The sequence below is a fragment of the Hibiscus syriacus genome, unplaced genomic scaffold, assembly GCF_006381635.1.
Source record: "Hibiscus syriacus cultivar Baekdansim isolate YM2019G1 unplaced genomic scaffold, ASM638163v2 tig00111743_pilon, whole genome shotgun sequence".
Classification (NCBI taxonomy): domain Eukaryota; kingdom Viridiplantae; phylum Streptophyta; class Magnoliopsida; order Malvales; family Malvaceae; genus Hibiscus; species Hibiscus syriacus.
In genome coordinates this window covers 242,916-263,219 of record NW_024063167.1, presented here as the reverse complement: position 1 = coordinate 263,219, position 20,304 = coordinate 242,916, and the positions used below count along the sequence as shown (strand labels likewise).

Genomic DNA, 20,304 nt, shown 5'->3' with positions numbered 1-20,304 from the left:
TTTACCGAATAAACCAAAAAATATTTAATATATAATATATAATATTTATAAATTTCGGTTAACCGATCAATTAACCGAACTTAGTTCGGTTCAGTTAAATTTTTTTAGAAAAATTCAATTCAGTTAATAGTTAATGGAGAGAAAAATTCGATTAAAGAAATTTGGGTAATTCAATTCGGTCGGTTAATCGAATTACCTGTTTGAACACCCTATCCTATAAAAACATTTTTTTCAAACCTTCATCAAAGCATTTTTTTCTTGACTCGTGATCGGTAAAAACCAGTCACATATTCTTTTTCATGTCATTTTTCTTTAAGGGTAAATCTTTATTATTTTGTTCCATGTAAACATGAAGTGGTTATCTGGAAGTTAATTTTGAGTCGAAGAAAAGTAACGAAGTGAGTAATTTTGTAATAGAGATCATGGGGATGTGATAAAGAGAGTTTAGGAAATATTTTTTTCTTTATGTTATTATTATTGTTGTTAAAATTATTATTTAATCTAATCATTATAAGAGTAAAATGATTAGATTACGTCAAATTAAAGTATGCATTTAATTCTGAATTTTTTTGAATAGTTCAATTCTAAAATTTTAAGAAATGTTGGATGACTAAAACCAAATTAGACCTTAGATATTATTAATTCTCACAAAAATGTATTAATTTCTCAAAGTGGATGTGTAGACACCCATTTTTGTCCGGGACTACAGAAAAATTATATTATATTTTATTATTATTATTATTATTATTTATTAATAATTTTATTTTTATTTTTTATTTTTGTAGGCCCATGTTGAACCTACGTATCTCAACCGTTTTCCTTTATGGGAAACGGGTTGTACACCAGTATCTCCTCAACTCACGCCATTCGCTGGGAAGTTGGGGAAGTGTTGCCGCTAAACTCGTTGCTTCCAACACTCTCAAGATCACCTTATTTCACGATAAAGTTGAGGGTATTGGAGAAGATTAAAAAGCGATCCGGGGATATAAATAAAGGGCAAAAAAATAACAGACGGGGGGGGGGGGTTCCTATCTACCAACTCAAACCCATACGATCCCAGCAATAACCGACCCATGTTACCCACCAGTTGCCTCAACAACATTGTACGTATGATCGAAATATTCCTGCTCCTCCGCTCAATCACTTGCTCAAAGGCAAATCCATCTATCATTTCAACTTATTTTATTATTCAATTCTGGTGAGGCTGCACATGGACCAGTATGCGAAAGTAGAGAAGATTGGCGAAGGAACCTATGGCGTTGTCTATAAGGCTTGTGACCGTGTTACCAATAAAACAATTGCTTTGAAGAAGATTCGCTTAGAGCAGGAAGACGAAGGTGTACCTAACATTGCAAGTAGAGAAATCTCTCTCTTGAAGGAAATGCAACATGGAAATATCGTTAGGCTGCAGGTGCAGGATGTAGTGCACAGTGAGAAGCGGTTATATTTGGTCTTTGAATATCTAGACTTGGATTTAAAGAAGCACATGGATTCATGTCCAGAATTTGGGGAAGATCCACGCATGATTAAATCCTTCCTTTATCAAATTCTCCATGGAATTTCTTATTGTCATTTTTATAGGGTTTTTCACCGAGATCTAAAACCACAAGATTTGTTGATTGATCGTCGCACCGATGCACTGAAGCTTGCTGATTTTGGTCTGGCCCGAGCATGTGGTATTTCTGTTAGAACATTTACGCATGAGGTTGTTACCTTGTAGTACAGAGCACCCGAAATACTGCTTGGATCTCGCCATTACTCGACTCCTGTTAGTGTGTGGTATGTGGGTGTATTTTTGCTGAAATGGTGAACCAGCGACCATTATTTCCTGGGGATTCCGAGATTGATGAACTATTCAAGATCTTCAGCAAGTAGAAAACCATACAAAACCAAAACTAAAAGGAGATTACTCGAAAGACGAGAAGAAGAGCACAGCGGCGTGTAAAGAAAGAATAAAAAGGCCAGGTTATTTGAGAAACACGTGCAAAATGGATGGAAAAGCAAATTCGTTGGCCTATGAGCGTGAAAGTCAAAGAAACCCACATGGTTTTGAACTGTTGGTAAATTCAACATATGGTCCTTCATCTATAGGTTCCTTTTTTATATTTATTTCATTTAGTTTATTACTTTTTATTTCATTTTATTTTTTTCCCTTTTAATTTATTTAATGTTTTTATTTTCTTTATTTTCTTATTTTAGTATTTTTTTTCTTTTCCTTCTTTTCATTTATTTAATATTTATTTATTATTCTTTATTTAACATTTTTGATTTTTTAGGGATATTTTCAATAATCAAAGGTAATTAATTCGAATTGAATTTTTTAAATTTTAATTTTCGCAATTAAAGACAACCGATAAATTAATTGGTACCGAAATGGCGGCTCAAGGGTGCTAATCCTTCATTGACCGTAACCGACTTCCGAACCCGACACATCTCTGGCACGATGCAGATCAGGTAAGAAATTAGGTATCCGATCTACCTATTTATTTTTAAATAAATGATCGGTGGTGACTCCAATCCACATTTTTCAAGTCCAATCCCAATTTCGGGGCCCAACCGAAAGACGGCTGCGACAGCTTGACGACTCCACTGGGGACAGATAAGTGAGTCAGGCCAAAATTAATTTTCGGTTGTCTTTTTTTAGCGAAAGTTATAAATTTAAATTTTAATTTATTTTTTCGATTCTAATTATTTATCTTTGATTATTTTTCAAATAAATAGTTGTACTGACGTTTTTTAATGATTTCAGATTTTTTCAAAATTGTCATCTCTAAGCTCTAAACCCGAGCTCCGAACCCGTTTTAAGTGGGGGTGAAAGCGACGCATTCGTGTGAATTTATTCACCGCATATGCCTAGCAAGTAGCCTTCGGGATTCATATACCTTATGTCTTCGTGTGAATTTATTCACCGTGCGGGTATAAGGGAATGTTTCCTCTCGAGTTTAACTTAGTCCACATAAGCTTGTAATGGGCTTAGGACTAAGGGTCTGGTAAGCCCAAGGGGGCACCAGAAAGGAGAACTCGAGTACCTTTTTAGAACCTAAACCGGGAGAATACAAGGAATTAGAGCCCACCCCAAAACCTCATTCCAAACTCTAGACTGTTTTATTTTCTGCCTTATTTTCTGTTCAAAGCATGCGAACTAGAGAAACATGCGGTTAGAATTTGTTTGAAATTAGCATGCGGGATAGAGATCATGTCCGGGTAGGAATAATAAGTATGTGGGGTAGATATCATGTGGGGTAGGACTTTTCATTTTCATTTTTTTATTATTATCCTTATCTCACTAACTTTCTTTTTCTCTCTTTTTATTTTTGTTCTTTTACATTTTTTATCATTTTCATCATTCAAAAGAGGTGTTGGTCCACCAAAAACGTGTTTGTTAAACTTGAATAATCTGCATTAATGGACAAAGGGGTTGTAATACAAGAAGTGAAAATACAGAGGACAGCCTACAAGGCGACTATGTGTCACATTCAATCCAGAAGACGTGGTGCCCATAATTGAAGAGTACATCACTCTGCTGCATTATAAAGGACTCAGAATACAACGGGTCTACATCAAGCACAATGAAAGTCTATATTTGAAGAACTGGCTGACAGAGGTTGCTGGGGCAAGATGAAGGTTACCGATCTTGAAAGTCCCTTCAAAGACAACAATGGCAAGACGATAGCTGGAATTGGAGACCATTGCTGACGAATTCAAACAAATGACTTCACATAGTTCCTATCAATTGAGGGCTCCAATGACGTATTCGTTGGGAACAAGTTCAACAAAAGATAAATGCCAGAGATGCAGTCATTCGAGACTTCTTGGGCCAGTACCAAAAGCAACTCAACATTTGCACGGTTCATCCAGAGAAGCCGGAGCGGTTCGACAAGTTATTCAGAAGCTGTCAGGATATTTTTGTCTCGTAAAAGATAAAACACTTTTGTCCCCAATAAGGGTTATTTATAATGACAGACACATTTTTTCTTATCAATACCTCGAACATTTCATGCATCATGCATTCAGACATATTGTGCATTTTGTTATTTTTCTTTACATTCGCATTATTTTTCCCTTTTTTATTACATTCATATGTCTCATCAAAAATGAGAACATTTCGATCCTATGACATATAAGGAGTTTTACCAACAGTTGTTTGACGCACACGTGGTATCACCATATCCAGAGAAATCCATGAAGACCCGTACCCCAGGTAGTATGATGAGAACGCTCATTGCGAAAATCATAGCGGAGTCCTAGGGCGCACTATCGAGAATTACTCCACAATCAAGAGAATCATACAGAAAATACGTAACAAGAATAGGATCAACTTCAACAACTTGGGGGCATCCAAGTGAGGAAGACCATTTCATAATTTGAGACATTTTGTTTGAATTTGTTTTTTCATTTTTTTCCTCAAGTTTTTGTAAGGACTTTTAAATAAATTTATGTTACTTTAAAGATGTTAAACAATGAATCACATTTGCAAACTTGCAATTCTTTGAATATCATATGAACTAAGAAACTCTGAAATGGTTCAAAGTTACATATCTTTGACGAAGTAACATGATTTAAAACAAGGAATTTGACTTTACCCAGAATATACACTCAAACACCGTACCCTGCTCTTGTAATTAACCAATATAACATTTTCCTTTCATAAGGTGCGGACAACATGGGGCATCCTTTTGCATATGACATTATTATACTTTTTATTTAAGACGTTCAGTGATGATAATGATCTTCACAGATGGAATAGTCGAGTAAGTGAATCTAGTTTAGGTCAGTTGCTTGAAAATTGAACTCTAAATATGAAATTTTTTACTTTCAACAAACACCTAGACTATAACAGGTTCTTCTTGACAATCTTAAGAAATTAAATCCGTAAAACTGAGCTATTCCACTAAGGCAATCGGTTACAGAGGAAACTCGAAAGCCCTGGCTTTATGAATAGATTGTATTCAAACCATGACATTGCTCGGACACTTGGCAATTCGGTGTTTGCTCCACTGCTTTTGTCAGGCCGAAGACTTTGTGATGAGATGAACCCTTCAGTTAAACCTGATAAAAGTGATTATAATGTTAAGCTGTCCCTCTAAAGTAATTGGTTAAACTCCCTGACTTTATGGATTCAGCTAGCCAGACAATGGAAAATTAAATCAAATTTATCTGAGCAAGAAATTTTCGGTAATGTTGGACTAAGGGAGTTAAGGAACACCTGTTATAGTCGACTACACACGAGCACTCAAGAATTTCATTTTTAGACCGATATTTTTCGCACTGCCTTTGTTGGAGGAGCCTACAAAGCTTGAACAAATGGAAGATTTCAAAGGACTGAAATAAAAGGTCTAGTAAGTGATCATGCTAGTTGCGGCATTTTGTCAGCACCCAAATGAAATGCCAAAGCATATTTCGATATTAAAAAAAATGACATTTTGGGTTACCAAAACCTTAGAAAGGAGGCCAACCTAAGGCCAACTCATCCATTTGAACATTTTTCAAAGAGCTGTGACTCTAAAAGCATTAAAAAAGCTCTTGATTCCTTTGATATTCTTTGAACTCACGTTTACAATTTGAGTCAATTGCCAACAATATTTTACAACATTTTTTCTCCTAAAACAAGAAAAAAGAGAAAAATATTTTTCAAACAGAGTAGTCTCAGATTTGAAAGGTCTGTAAAGCCAAAGCTCGAGAAGATAATGGGGCACGATCAATTCCATGAACCAGATTGGCAGGCAAGACGTGGGACTTCAATCCAAGAAATAAATCATAATTCATTCATGATTGCATGCATCTTAGACATACCTAGGTGCATCACATCCATCATTTTCAGCATACATGATTTGTTACAGCCTTTAGAGCCAATTTCAACTTCACAACGAAGGATATTGGACTCCAGACAACGCAAGTTCAACTTCACGACGAAGGGACCGCTGGTTGTCAATAACCAACTTCTCAATTTCAGAGCCAATTTCAACTTCACAACGAAAGATATTGGACTCCAGACAACGCAAGTTCAACTTCACGACGAAGGGACCGCTGGTTGTCAATAACCAACTTCTCAATTTCAGAGCCAATTTCAACTTCACAACGAAGGATATTGGACTCCAGACAACGTAAGTTCAACTTCACGACGAAGGGACCGCTGGTTGTCAATAAACAACTTCTCAATTTCAGAGCCAATTTCAACTTCACAACGAAGGATATTGGACTCCAGACAACGCAAGTTCAACTTCACGACGAAGGGACCGATGGTTGTCAATAACCAACTTCTCAATTTCAGAGCCAATTTCAACTTCACAACGAAGGATATTGGACTCTAGACAACGCAAGTTCAACTTCACGACGAAGGGACCGCTGGTTGTCAATAACCAACTTCTCAATTTCAGAGCCAATTTCAACTTCACAACGAAGGGACAGCTAGTTGTCAACAAACAATTTCCCAATTTCGGAGCCAATTTCAACTTCACAGCGAAGGAAATTGGACTCGAGACAACACAAGTTCAACTTCACAACGAAGGGACGGCTGGTTGTCAACAAATAATTTCCCGGTTCCAGAGCCAATTTCAACTTCACGACGGAGGATATTGGACTCGGAACAATGCTACTTACTTGGATTTCAACTTCACGACGAATGATATCCAACTCAAGACTCAACTTCACGACTTAGGGGCCATCCACGGTTTCAATTTCACGACAAAGGGAATCGTGCTCACCAGCAATATCCATCTTCAGGAACAAGCAAATTATCGATCGCCTTTGAGATTGTTTCTCTCGAAACAAGGGTCCATCTCTCTTGAGACAGTTTCCCTTGAAACAAAATCTTTGAATATATTTTCCTTGAAACAAAGTTTTGTCTCACTTGAGACAGTTTCTTTTGAAACACCAATATCTGAATATGTTTCTCTTGAAGCAAAATTTTGCCTCCCTGGAGACAATTTCTCTTGAAACACAAAAAAAATCTTTGAAATCGTTTCTCTTGAAACACAAAAAAACCTTTGAAGTTGTTTCTCTTGAAAAAAACCCTTGAAAATGTTTCTCTTGAAACACCAAACTTTCGAGTTCGATTACACTCAGCTCCAAGGCACATCATTTGCAACATAGCTCAAGGCAAGAAGGGCTATCTGCTAACCAAAAACCATCGAGTTCGATTTCATTCAGCTCGATGACAACGAGAAACTACTTTCTCGAAGAATTTTCAAGCCAAAATCTTTTAACCGAGAAGAAGACAAAGGCCCAATTCCAGGAAGCCCAAACACATTTGAAAGGACCGGACAAAAACTGATTGCTTTTTTTTTCGTCTTTGCCCTATTCTTGTTAACACAAAAATGTACAAAGAGGGGCAGCTGTAGACACCCATTTTTGTCCGGGACTATAGAAAAATTATATTATATTATATTATTATTATTATTATTATTTATTAATAATTTTATTTTTATTTTTATTTTTGTAGGCCCATGTTGAACCTACGTATCTCAACCGTTTCCCTTTGTGGGAAACGGGTTGTACACCAGTATCTCCCCAACTCACGCCATTCGCTGGGAAGTTGGGGAAGTGTTGCCGCTAAACTCGTTGCTTCCAACACTCTCAAGATCACCTTATTTCACGATAAAGTGGAGGGTATTGGAGAAGATTAAAAAGCGATCCGGGGATATAAATAAAGGGCAAAAAAATAACAGACGGCGGGGGGGGGGGTTCCTATCTACCAGCTCAAACCCATACGATCCCGGCAATAACCGACCCATGTTACCCACCAGTTGCCTCAACAACATTGTACGTATGATCGAAATATTCCTGCTCCCCCGCTCAATCACTTGCTCAAAGGAAAATCCATCTATCATTTCAACTTATTTTATTATTCAATTCTGGTGAGGTTGCACATGGACTAGTATGCGAAAGTAGAGAAGATTGGCGAAGGAACCTATGGCGTTGTCTATAAGGCTCGTGACCGTGTTACCAATAAAACAATTGCTTTGAAGAAGATTCGCTTAGAGCAGGAAGACGAAAGTGTACCTAGCATTGCAAGTAGAGAAATCTCTCTCTTGAAGGAAATGCAACATGGAAATATCGTTAGGCTGCAGGTGCAGGATGTAGTGCACAGTGAGAAGCGGTTATATTTGGTCTTTGAATATCTAGACTTGGATTTAAAGAAGCACATGGATTCATGTCCAGAATTTGGGGAAGATCCACGCATGATTAAATCCTTCCTTTATCAAATTCTCCGTGGAATTTCTTATTGTCATTTTTATAGGGTTCTTCACCTAGATCTAAAACCACAAGATTTGTTGATTGATCGCCGTACCGATGCACTGAAGCTTGCTGATTTTGGTCTGGCCCGAGCATGTGGTATTTCTGTTAGAATATTTACGCATGAGGTTGTTACCTTGTGGTACAGAGCACCCGAAATACTGCTTGGATCTCGCCATTACTCGACTCCTGTTAGTGTGTGGTATGTGGGTGTATTTTTACTGAAATGGTGAACCAGCGACCATTATTTCCTGGGGATTCCGAGATTGATGAACTATTCAAGATCTCCAGCAAGTAGAAAACCATACAAAACCAAAACTAAAAGGAGATTACTCGAAAGACGAGAAGAAGAGCACAGCGGCGTGTAAAGAAAGAATAAAAAGGCCAGGTTATTTGAGAAACACGTGCAAAATGGATGGAAAAGCAAATTCGTTGGCCTATGAGCGTGAAAGTCAAAGAAACCCACATGGTTTTGTACTTTTGGTAAATTCAACATATGGTCCTTCATCTATGGGTTCATTTTTTATATTTATTTCATTTAGTTTATTACTTTTTATTTCATTTTATTTTTTCCCTTTTAATTTATTTAATGTTTTTATTTTCTTATTTTAGTATTTTTTTTCTTTTCCTTCTTTTCATTTATTTAATATTTATTTATTATTCTTTATTTAACATTTTTGATTTTTTAGTGATATTTTCAATAATCAAAGGTAATTAATTCGAATTGAATTTTTTAAATTTTAATTTTCGCAATTAAAGACAACCGATAAATTAATTGGTACCGAAAGGGCGGCTCAAGGGTGCTAATCCTTCCTTGACCGTAACCGACTTCCGAACCCGACACATCTCTGGCACGATGCAAATCAGGTAAGAAATTAGGTATCCCATCTACCTATTTATTTTTAAATAAATGATCGGTAGCGACTCCAATCCACATTTTTCAAGTCCAATCCCAATTTCGAGGCCCAACCGAAAGACGGCTGCGACAGGATGCAAGCTCAAACTCGTCTTAACAACATTTCAAACATCATTAAAAACACCTTGGATTCAGCATTCTATTAATTTGTCATTAATTAATTTGATGTTTCGTAGAACAACATTTGGTGTTGACGAAATATGTTAAGCTGATGGTTAAAATAAAATAAAAACAATAATAAATACAATTTTTTTATTGAGTCAAGTAAAATTATTCCATTCAATAAAAAAGAATTTCTTAAAATAAATATAAATAAATCACTAACAGATAATTGGATACTTGCAAATCTACCCTCAGTTGACTCGGACCCCTCAAACATGTAAATCTCCCCTTACTTTTCTGGATAAACCACGTAAATAGTCCTTCACGTATAAGATATTTTTTTTTTACAAAGGCTTAGTTCTCAAATAAGTGTCCAAACTATTCTTTTTGTGTCAAATAAGTGCCTACGGGTTTTTTGGCCCATCCGGGTGTCTAACGTTACAAACATTATCCTTTTAGGTGTTCAGGTCGTTAATGCCGTTAGTTGTTTTTTGGCCCATCCGGGTGTCTAACTTTACAAACATTATCCTTTTAGGTGTCCAGGTCGTTAATGCCGTTAGTTTTTCCCGATAAGTGACAACACATGGTAATTTTAAAAAATTATATAAAATTTTAAAAATAAAATTATATTTAAAAAAAAACAAAAAAAAAACATAAATTTAAAAAAAAACCCTAAACTTTGAAAATTTTCATTTCAACCCCTAAACCCACGTCGATCGCCGCCCTTTACCGTCGAAGAAGCTCCACCCGACCTCACCTCCCCCGGGCGACCATAAACCCTATGAAATAATAACGGGTTGATGATCAATCGACCACAAATCGACGTCTTAAATCTCAAGAACCCTAGGATGAAAATCGTGACCCCATGTGATTTCGACGGTGAATCGACGACAACTACAATGTCATATAACTAGGATGATGTTAAGGACTACGTCGGCGACGACTGTGGTGGCCAGAGAAGGCGCCGACGGCGGGTTAGGATTTAGTATTTTGGGGATGTTTTATAATATAAGAAAAGTTAGGGTTTTTTTATAAAATATAATAATATTTTTTATAAAAAATAAATTTTAAAATTACCAAGTGTTGACACGTGACACTTAACATTGAAAACTAACGACGTTGACGACATGGGCACCTAAAAGTGTACATTTGTAACGTTAGACACATAGATGGATCAAAAAATTGTAAGCACTTATTTGACAGAAAGGCATACTTTAGGCACTTATTTGGGCATTAAGCCTTTTACAAAATATACATTTTAGTTAAATCACTTATTAGGGGTCTATTTTTTCCTTGTAATTGATTTTTCAAAATACATTTTCCTCAATCTTCAGTGTTTAATTGACGGAAAACAGATGGTTAATGTAATTTTTTTTCCTAGTCAATAGAATTTCTCATGCGTTTTCTGGGAAATAACTTATCATTTAATTTTCTATAAGTCATTTTCTGAACTTTTCATTTTAAAACATAAACACTCGAAATAATAATATTTTATGTATTTAATATTAATATATTATTCAAATATCATTTTAATAAAAATATTAATTATTAACATATATTTATTAATAATTTTAATAATATAATATTATTTTTAATATTATAATAATATAATTTAATATTATTATTATTTTAATAATTTAATACTCTTACTTTTATAAATAATTAATTTAATTTATAATATTTTTATTTAAATAAAATATGATATTCTTAATGCCAATGAGTGTTGGTACAAGTGATTGAGATTCAAGAATTTTAGCTTGTAAGGTTAGTTCGAGTCCTACCACTGTTACTCTTATTGAGCGATCTGTAAATTTTTATGTAAATTTCAATTGGGTTTTAGGTATGCCTTAGCCTTTGACTGGGGAGCCACCATTGACCTAAACTTTTTTATACAAAAAATATAATATTCTTAATATTATTATATATATATATATATAAACAATGTTTTAATAACAATATTAATTTTTATAATAAATAATATTATTTATTGTATTCAATATTTAAAATAAATAATTTTTCAAAAAAAATTATGTATTAGTGAAAAATGATTTACAAAATTTCATCCAAACAACATAAAATGATTTCCAAATATGGATGGGCACAGGTCAGGTTTGAGTAGGGTTTCAGTCAACCTGCTCCGACCCAGAATTTTACATCCTCCACCAGACTTGACTCCGACCTGACTTTTTGAGATAAAATTTGAACTAGACCCGACTCAACCCGAAATACTATATTTATTAAAAAATTATTTTTATTCAATAAAAATAGGGATTTAATTGGGAAAAATAATATATAGAGGGGTATTATTGTATTCAACCCTAAATATATAAGATAATTTGGGTCAGGTCGGATATTTTTCTCCCTAAACCTGAACCCGACCAGACTTGAACCAGATTTAAAAAACTCCAATCCGATCGGGTCGAGTCAGGTCAGAACCCGTCGGATTCTGGTCTCATGCATATCCCTAATTTCAAATAATTTTTTTCAAAAAATATAATTCGTTGTACATAAATCATTTTCCAAAATATGTTTTTTTTTGAAACAAACAAACCCTTAGTTATAAAAAGATAACATGATCACTTGAGACATAGAAAGTTTTGAAATAATATTTTTGGTGAAATAAATAATAATATATTACATGATAATTAATAAAATTGGTTTTAATTTATGGGTGTTTTTACCCAAAAACAATAAAGAATCAATAATTACATGTCAGACATTCATTGACCAAATTTTATCAATCTAACACCCATTTGCTGACATGGACTGAAGGCGCGGATCACCAAACTCGCCTTCCCTGAGTTTTCGTCCGATGTGGCACCACGCGAGCAAAGCTCATATCATCATCCGCGCCTTCCATTATTCACCTTGAATTATTAGGTCTCTATTATTATCCGAGCCTTAAAGTTTGACAACTCACCCATCCCACTCCCCTATAAATACCTCCGAATGCAAACATTAAATCATGCCAAAATTACTTTCACATTCTTTCTTCTATCAATTCATTCTATCAAGTTAAGTAGATTTTGTTATAGTTCTTAGAATGTAAAATTATTTTTTATTATATTATATTTATTTTATATTTAATTATTTGACCAAATTTTTTATACTAACTATTTCGTATTATTTTTTGCGGTTGTACAATGGAAGGCGGGATCAAATTTCGAGACATTTTACCGATACAATAACAATATTAAATTGTGTTATTTAGTTTATTGTGTGTGTGTGTTTTTTAAAATTTTGTAGCATTAGTTTATATTTTTATTCATATACTATTTATTTAATTAGGCGTATTTCAACTATTGTTTTTGTAGATACAAGACTCTCAATCTTTTAAACTTTCAAACTCTTAAAATGAGACATATTTCAGCTATTGTTTACTATGATAGAGAAATTCAGGAAGATGAAACCGACTTTGTCTTCGAGCTGAGGCAACCACATACAATGAACTTGGTTTCAAGATTTATCGGACATCAAAATCTCTCCTATGAGTCGTAATATGCAAGCTCAGTCAAGTATTTTAGCCTGTTCCTTGGAACAGTCGTTGCTCAACTGTTAAAAATTTGTAGCCAACCATGATAATAGTATTCAACCACCGTTGATATTAGGCGGGATACCTCCGAGATACTTCTCGCACAAGGAATGCCAATCACCATCTGCCACACCATAAATGACATCACATCTACCGAAAGCCTCAAATGTAAGGAATTATCCTCCAACGTAATAGTGCACTCCTCACTCGGTATATGAAATGTATGTCTCTGGTCTCCACCTCTCAACCAATGCAGAAATAAGGTTAAATTCAAGGTTACAATGTCCTTCATATCTAGCTATGTAACTGAATCCAACATCGACTAAATATAGTCAGACACATTCGATATGTTTAACTTAGCATTACAAATAAATGGGTATAATATACGATTATTCCCCTAATTAAATAAATAGTATACAAGTTAAAATATAAACTAGTACTAAAAAAATAAATAAAACATTCACAATAATTAACATAACACAATTTAAAATTGTTACCGTATAGGCAAAATGACTCGAGATATGATTCCTATCTAAACGCAATAACCCACCTTCCATTTTATAACTGCAAAATATAAAAAAAAAAAAATTAGCACTGTAAAATATAATAAAATAATAAACTATTTAATGATTATAATATAAAAAAAATAATATTACATTCTAAAAACAATAACATAATCCACTTGAAGTTTGTTAGAAGGAACGATAAAAATATGAAGGAGTGTTTTTTGTGTGTGCTTTGAGAGTTGTATGAGTTGGTATTTATAGGGGAGGAATACGTCGTAATTAAGGGGGAGCGACGAACGGTTGGGGGTATTTATGGAAGGTGTGAATGGTGATATGCACCTTCCGTCGCGTGTGAACTTTACCGCGAAGGCATGGATGGTGATCCGCGCTTTGCCCGCGTGGCGCCAACTCGAACGAAAACTTAGAGAAGACGCAATTGGTGATCCGCGCCTTCTGTCCATATCAAAAATCGGTAAAATTTGGTCAATGGGTGTCTAACAGGTAATTATCGATTCTTTGGATGATTTTTTTGGTAAAAACGCCTAATTTATGACCCATGGCGTCGTATGTATCTTTTCCTTCTGATTCCTACTGGTTTGAAACTCACTAATCGATTCCTTGCTTGATTCTATATGAGATCCACTATCAACCTTGCTTTTAGAATTTGTGGTAGAAAAATACCTCAATAGCCTTCTTCCAAGAGATCAAGAAGATTAAATTTCGAGGTAAATATTGTGATTTTGCTTGAGAGTATGATTTGTAAATCCTGTTATGCGTGTCGTGGCTTACCTTGAGCCACTTTGTTAATCAAATTTTTATTGAATTATTATATCTTTTCGTCTAAATCAAAATGGGAAATTAAACGTAACGGCTCCACATTCAAGAAAAATCGTGATAAATATTATATGATTTATTAATCATGTTTTTTTCGATCAAAATATTTTTGAGACTCTTCAGAGGTCAAAAGATAAAGTCTTAAAACAAAAATATTTCACATGTACCTCGAAAAATTTGATTGTTGAAGGTTTCTACAGAACAATCAAAAGATCTTGTAACAAAACTTACTTTTATCTGTTTTTTTTTAATTAATTGGGTGAAGAAATAATAGAGAAAAATACGAGATTAGGGAGACAAAGTTACCAAAGGAAAGACAAAGTTATCAGATTGGTTTAATTACAAGATAAAGGTCCAAATTGTACCGTTTCTTTCTAAACAAGTATCTAAATGGTTTTTCAAATCACTCAGGTGTCTAACGTTACAAAATTTATCACTTTAGATCCTCGGTCTAAACGGCCGTTAAAAACTCTGTTAAATGACAAATGTCATATTTATAGAAATTTAATTTTTTTATTTTTTAAATAAAAAATATTATTAAAAAATTTAAAAAAACGCTTCCCCCCTCTCGCTCCCCTGCTTTTCCATAGCCAAATGATCGGCTGCTACAACTGGCTAAACGTCCAATTACCACAATCGACCAGAGGGATTTAAGAGATTGTGTATTTGGGATATTTGGGATTAGGGATTAAAGTGTAGGGATTTGAGAATTTTGAGATGATAGCAAGGGTTATGGCTGATCAGTATATGGTCGTCAACGTATGGGTGGCCGTTTACCGATGGATGGGTGTTCGTAGATGATTAATGATAGGAGTAAAGTGGATTAGAATAAGAGATTTTAAGAATTTGTGGTTGTTTTTTAGATTTAAATTTTTTTAAAGTTTTTATAAAGTATTATTTTTATGTTTTTTAAATAAACTTTCAAACAAATATAAATGTGATACATGTCATTTAACGGATTTTCTAGCGGCCTTTATGGTCAGGACATTTAAAGTGATAATATTTATAAAGTTAGTCATCTGAATAATTCGGAAAAAATTTTGGGTATTTATTTAATAAAACGATATAGTTTGGACACTTATTTTATAATTAATTTCATCAAATTTGTAAACTGTTCTATTATATACTGTTAATTATTTAACAAAAATAAAATATTTTATAAATTTCGATAAATTTAAATTATTAATTTATATATTTAATAAATCAGATGATCTAACTAAAAGCATCCCATAACAAGGAGAGACTACTTGCTAAGTTCACCTTTATAAGTTTTTAGTTTTGGGATTTTAAATAAATAATTTAATTTGGTCTCGTGTTTACAAAATTGAGTGGTCAAGCCTAAACTACAGCAGACCAGCTTGTCCGTCAAACTTTTGGAACAGACAAGTCTTTCGTGTTTGTGATCCCAACATCTCTCCTTTTTTAACTTTTCATTATGATCCCAAAGTTTTGCTTTTACGAGTCATAATGTTTAAAAGTTTGACCATGTTTGTGATACAATGCTAATTCATTTGAGTTTTAGTCCACATTTCAGAGACTAAATCTCACATTTGAACATAATAAAATTATTTCAGATTAAGGGTCCAGGGACCAAATCTCACATTTGTGTATAATAAACGGACCAAAACAAAATTTAAGCTGACACTGCAACTTGAATTCTGTCCGAGAGTGAAAAGTTTCAGCTACATTATTATGAAAGCACAACAGAATTCCTTACAAACGTAGTTTTAAAACACATCAACATCAGTGTTTTTTTTAACACAAATACCTACAGATATTAGACATCCCTAAAGAGGAGCTAAACAAGTCCTTGTATCGTTCTATAAATTCTTCAATGATCCCGGATCACACATATACGCTCAAAGGGCCTCTTTTGTTTGGCTCTTCTAGTCCATTATCTGCAGTTTGAATCCCGGTAAGCCACGACCTGGAAAACCGTTACCGAGTTCGTAAGATCCGGTTGTTCAGGATCCAACAAGTTTAGAACATTGTTTTTAAAAGTTGGTGTTAGTTTAAAGCTCATTAATGGGGAAAAAAATGAAGAAACTGTGACTGACCTTCCAGCAGTTTCATTGCTTGAATTCATCCTTATTGTTATTTTTTTGGCTGTTTTCATAAATGCACTACAATATACCGAAGAGAAGGGAAGGTCGTGTAAATATAAACTCGAAGAAAGATCGGAAGAACGAAATGAAAGGTACGTGGAGAGTTTTTCGATTCGATACCTGAATGGTTCATCTCCGGTTTGTTTGACAGCACCTGTTGCATCTCGATACAGCACATGGCCCAAAATCTCTAATCTTTCTATTCCGAAAATGTTACCCAATCTCCTGTATAGCTCTTCGTAAGAGCCGAGAACCGAGAGGTCAAGAGTTTGTCCGACATCCTCCGAATCCAAGAATACCTTGCAATGGCCTACTTCAAGGCCGGTCTCCATGCTTCTATAATCCTGGTGCCACCAAAATCCAGCAGCAGATGACTTCTCGGGAGGCAACAATTGATTCTCAAGAGAAGACCGCAAACCATCGGAAGAATCTTTCATTTTTTCGGCATTGCCATCTAATGAACTCTTTCCATTAACAACTTGCGAGGCAGCTTCATCCGAACAGCTATGAGAGAGCTGCTGCTCGGTAAGTATTGGCTGACCAAAGAGTAAAAACTGGTGCCTTTTGGCATTACCAGATTTCTCCTTGGGATTGGAATTCCCCATTGTTAACAAGCAAGAGATATTTTCGTTACTATTACGGCACCTTGCCATCTCGATGCCATCAGAAATTCTAGAGTGCGGGTCGAATCGCTGGAAACTGGACAGAAACAGTCCGGACTGCAGTTTATTATTAAGATGGAGATCGGATAAAGATGAACCGAATTGAGCATGCCTGGCTCCCTGTATGCCTGCAGGAGCATTATCAGATAAAACTAACGGACTACCGGTCCCACGGGGATTGCAATAGCTTGAAAATGCCAACATCGGAAATTGTCCATCAAGGGGAAAGTCAAGGCGTTGGGGAAGCCTCGACTTCTTTCTCGGCGGTGAGAACGGCGACAAGTTGATGGCAGGCACACTCGATACCAATTCAACCAACCAGGGGCTCACACGCTTAACATTTTGCAGCAAATCCGGTTCATCCCATGTTACCTACAACCGTGATCAAGTCAGGCTACTGCCAAAACGAGAATCAACAATGAGGACCATTGCATCGCTTGATTAACTAGAACTGAAGTATTAAATCTCAAATTTAACATAGTTAGAGCATTACAAACTAATGGTGAAATAAAATAAGTAACCTGGAGAAGCCGCCACGGTGAATTAGGCCATCGAATGGGATCAGCAACTCGAACAGACGACACCGTCCCGATGAACCAACTAATCCTCGAAGAATCCTCCGTCTCGAAAGGCATCTTAAACCTCATACCGCTACACCAAGGAATCCTCATTGCCGCCTTCACCGAACACGCCTTGACGCAAAACTCCGGCGTGCTTGCTCTCGGGTAATAAACAATCTCAAAAGGCTGACCACTGCAGGCGAGCGTCACCGCCTCGGCGACGGCCTCCGCCCTCAGTTTTCCCTTCCCACCACAACCCGGATTCTCATTCCGGGTCAAAGCTGGAAACCCTCCATTAGGTCCTGCACGGTTTCCATTTTCGGGACGCTTCGCTCGCCTAATCCCGACGCGGAGTTCTCCGTTTTCCGACCTCAAAAACACGATCGAGTCCCCGGCGACGAGTTTTTTGTGGTTCACGAACGTGCTCCACCCGGTGGTCAAAAGATGTCTCCTTGGAGTCCCTCTATAAATATGCCTGAACTTCCACGTCTCGCCATGGACATCCATGGCTATCACGGTTTGAACAGGAGGGTCGGCTGTGTAATCCAACGGTGGGAAAATGGTTTCAGCGCAGTATCTCGGAACTGAGAAACCACCGCCATTGTTCGCATCGGATTGAGTTAATATCTTAGCGAAAGAAGCAGGCTTTTTCGCATTATCGGACCCGTTAGAGCCAACGCCCAAAACGGCACCGTCTTCGAGGTCGAACTCGGTGTCCGGCAATGGTACGAGGAGGATCCTAGCGTATGCTTCATCTGTTTCAGTATCCGCCATGAATTTGAGGGAAGCCACTCGACAAAGAACAAGGGCTGGGATGCGAGGAGATGACGGGAAATCAACGGCGGAGAGTGAGTGCTCGGCATGGCCTTGAGGAAAGTAGAAAACTTTGGAGTTCAACGGCGGAATTTGAACCATGGATCCAACACATGCATGCCATAGCTGTGGATCTAAGCTCTTCTCCGATTCCTTCATTTTCTTTGGTTATTGCTGTGAAAACAGGAGGGGGGACCCCAAGAATTAACTACAAATTTAAATTAGAGAAATCAAACGATAGCGGAAAAATAGCGAAAACCTTTCATTAAATTTCTTACCTTTTGTTAAAAACCAAACAAAAAGAACACCCCGGATATCGCTGCCTTATCTTCGTTTTCTCTCCCTTTCTCCCGTGTTGAAGAAGAAGACTGTCAAATGAGACAGAGAATAGTTTTCAAGTTAAGGGGGAAAACACATAGACAACCCCACTGATTTACACTAAAGAAACAAAAACAGTAGGGTAAAAAATGAAAGGTTTGAAATTTTTGGAACTGGGTTTTGGTTCAATTTAGAGAGAAAAATAATCAGTCTAGAGAACAGAACAAAAAGATCCCACATCAAACAAAAGAGTAACTACAATTTTGTTTTGAAAAATAAAAAAATGGTTTTATATTTTCTTTTTATTTTTAGTTAAAATATGATTATGACGTTAAAATCTCATGTGGCGATATAAATGGGAAGTAAAATATCGCGACAGAAATATGCAGTAAAGATGAAAAGCGGTATCCTGTTTTCTTCACTCTGAGACTACGAGCAGTTAAGCGCCGAGTTATACGGGCCGAAGGTCTATTTATTGTTTGTCTTCAACTCCATCCAATATTAACATTCCGGTAAAATAAATAATGTTTTAAATAATATTTTATAATAAATATTAAAAAAATAATAATATTTTTGATAATATATTTTTTTAATTATATATTAAACTGCCGTACTTAAGATTTTTCCCTTTCAATTATGATAAACTTCGAAATTTTTAAATAGTTTTTAATTATTTGGTTTATACTTCATATTTAAATTTGTTAATGTTTTTATTTGTCTGATATGATCATAACATAATATTTTTTTATTTTTTTAATAATTGAGAATATTCGTGTATATTTTATAAATGTAATTATTTAAACTAAAAAAATTTATAGATAAATAACACTTATTTTAACTACTGAACCACTTGATGAATTAAAAAAACCAAATAACCTTTCTAATGACACTAAGTAACAATCTTATCAATTTGAGTCCATGATAACAACGTAATTATAACGAGATCAAATTAGGTTAATAATTTCTAAAAATAATAATTAGAAGTTCTCGATTGATATCTCTCTTTTCTCATAAATTATTGTAGGTTTAAAATCGAACAAAATTTTTCTTCTCTTCCACTCGGTGGATTGTTAAGAAAAAAAATTGAAAATATTAAAAAATTTCATTTAATAATTAATTAAAAATTCATTTTCAACTAAACCTTCGTTGGAGAAGTGAAAAATTGTTATAAGTCTTGAATTGACCTCTATTTGAATTGGCAAAAGGATAACTTTTATCTTTGTAGTAGACTCAATTTATCATTTTTGTTTTCATTATATTTACGCATAAATTTAGATCTCTAAATTATTCAATTGCATCATTATATATCATATCCCTAACTTTAAACCCCAAACCATACCCAATAATCTCTAAACCATAAACTTTAAATCCTAACTTAAGGTTATAATTTAGGGTTTAAGTTAGGAGTAGAATATAGAATGATATATTAAACAACTTTAAGAGTTAAATTAATGCGAAAATACAATAATAATGAAAATGATAAATTGAATCTATTACAAGAGCAAAGGTGAACTTTAAGCCATTTAAATTATATCCATGGATAATGTAATATTTACTTCTAGATTTATTTTTTTAATATATAATTTAATTTTCAGTTGTTATGATATATTAGAGATTCACTTATCAAGTAAACTTTACGTACTTTCATAAATTTTCTATAATTTATTTTCATAGTGATTGGCGGATCCAGAAATATATTTTAGGATATGCATACTGAAGAC

General features: G+C 34.9%; 2 protein-coding genes and 1 pseudogene across 3 annotated transcripts; 2 read left to right on the top strand and 1 right to left on the bottom strand.

Moving 5' to 3' along the window:
- The first annotated feature begins 1,129 nt into the window (after positions 1–1,129).
- Positions 1,130–1,819, top strand: LOC120168991 (cell division control protein 2 homolog A-like). Its single transcript, XM_039177231.1, has one exon. It carries the CDS (start codon positions 1,211–1,213, stop codon positions 1,718–1,720), a length of 510 nt encoding a protein of 169 aa, XP_039033162.1. The 5' UTR covers positions 1,130–1,210; the 3' UTR covers positions 1,721–1,819.
- A 5,972-nt stretch (positions 1,820–7,791) lies between these two features.
- On the top strand, positions 7,792–8,533 carry LOC120169010 (annotated as a pseudogene).
- Positions 8,534–15,748: 7,215 nt separating this feature from the next.
- Positions 15,749–18,766, bottom strand: LOC120169023 (auxin response factor 10-like). Of its 2 annotated transcripts, none has more exons than XM_039177260.1 (5): positions 18,544–18,766; positions 17,414–18,439; positions 16,351–17,264; positions 16,183–16,248; positions 15,749–16,052 (listed from the first exon to the last, which is right to left on the bottom strand). In XM_039177260.1, the coding sequence occupies exons 2-5, from the start codon at positions 18,422–18,424 to the stop codon at positions 15,971–15,973; spliced, it is 2,073 nt and encodes a 690-aa protein (XP_039033191.1). In that variant the 5' UTR covers positions 18,425–18,439; positions 18,544–18,766; the 3' UTR covers positions 15,749–15,970. The 2 variants fall into 2 exon arrangements, with proteins under 2 accessions (XP_039033191.1, XP_039033190.1); XM_039177259.1 differs by having other exon boundaries at positions 17,414–18,473; positions 18,544–18,765.
- Between the last annotated feature and the right edge of the window lie 1,538 nt (positions 18,767–20,304).

Coding starts and splice junctions, on each gene's coding strand:
- LOC120168991 (XM_039177231.1), top strand. CDS start 1,211: ATGGACCAGTATGCGAAAGTAGAGAAGATTGGCGAAGGAACCTATGGC.
- LOC120169023 (XM_039177260.1), bottom strand. CDS start 18,424: ATGAAGGAATCGGAGAAGAGCTTAGATCCACAGCTATGGCATGCATGT. Junction 17,265..17,413: donor CACCGTGGCGGCTTCTCCAG/GTTACTTATTTT, acceptor TCACGGTTGTAG/GTAACATGGGATGAACCGGA. Junction 16,249..16,350: donor ACCGGAGATGAACCATTCAG/GTATCGAATCGA, acceptor GGTATATTGTAG/TGCATTTATGAAAACAGCCA.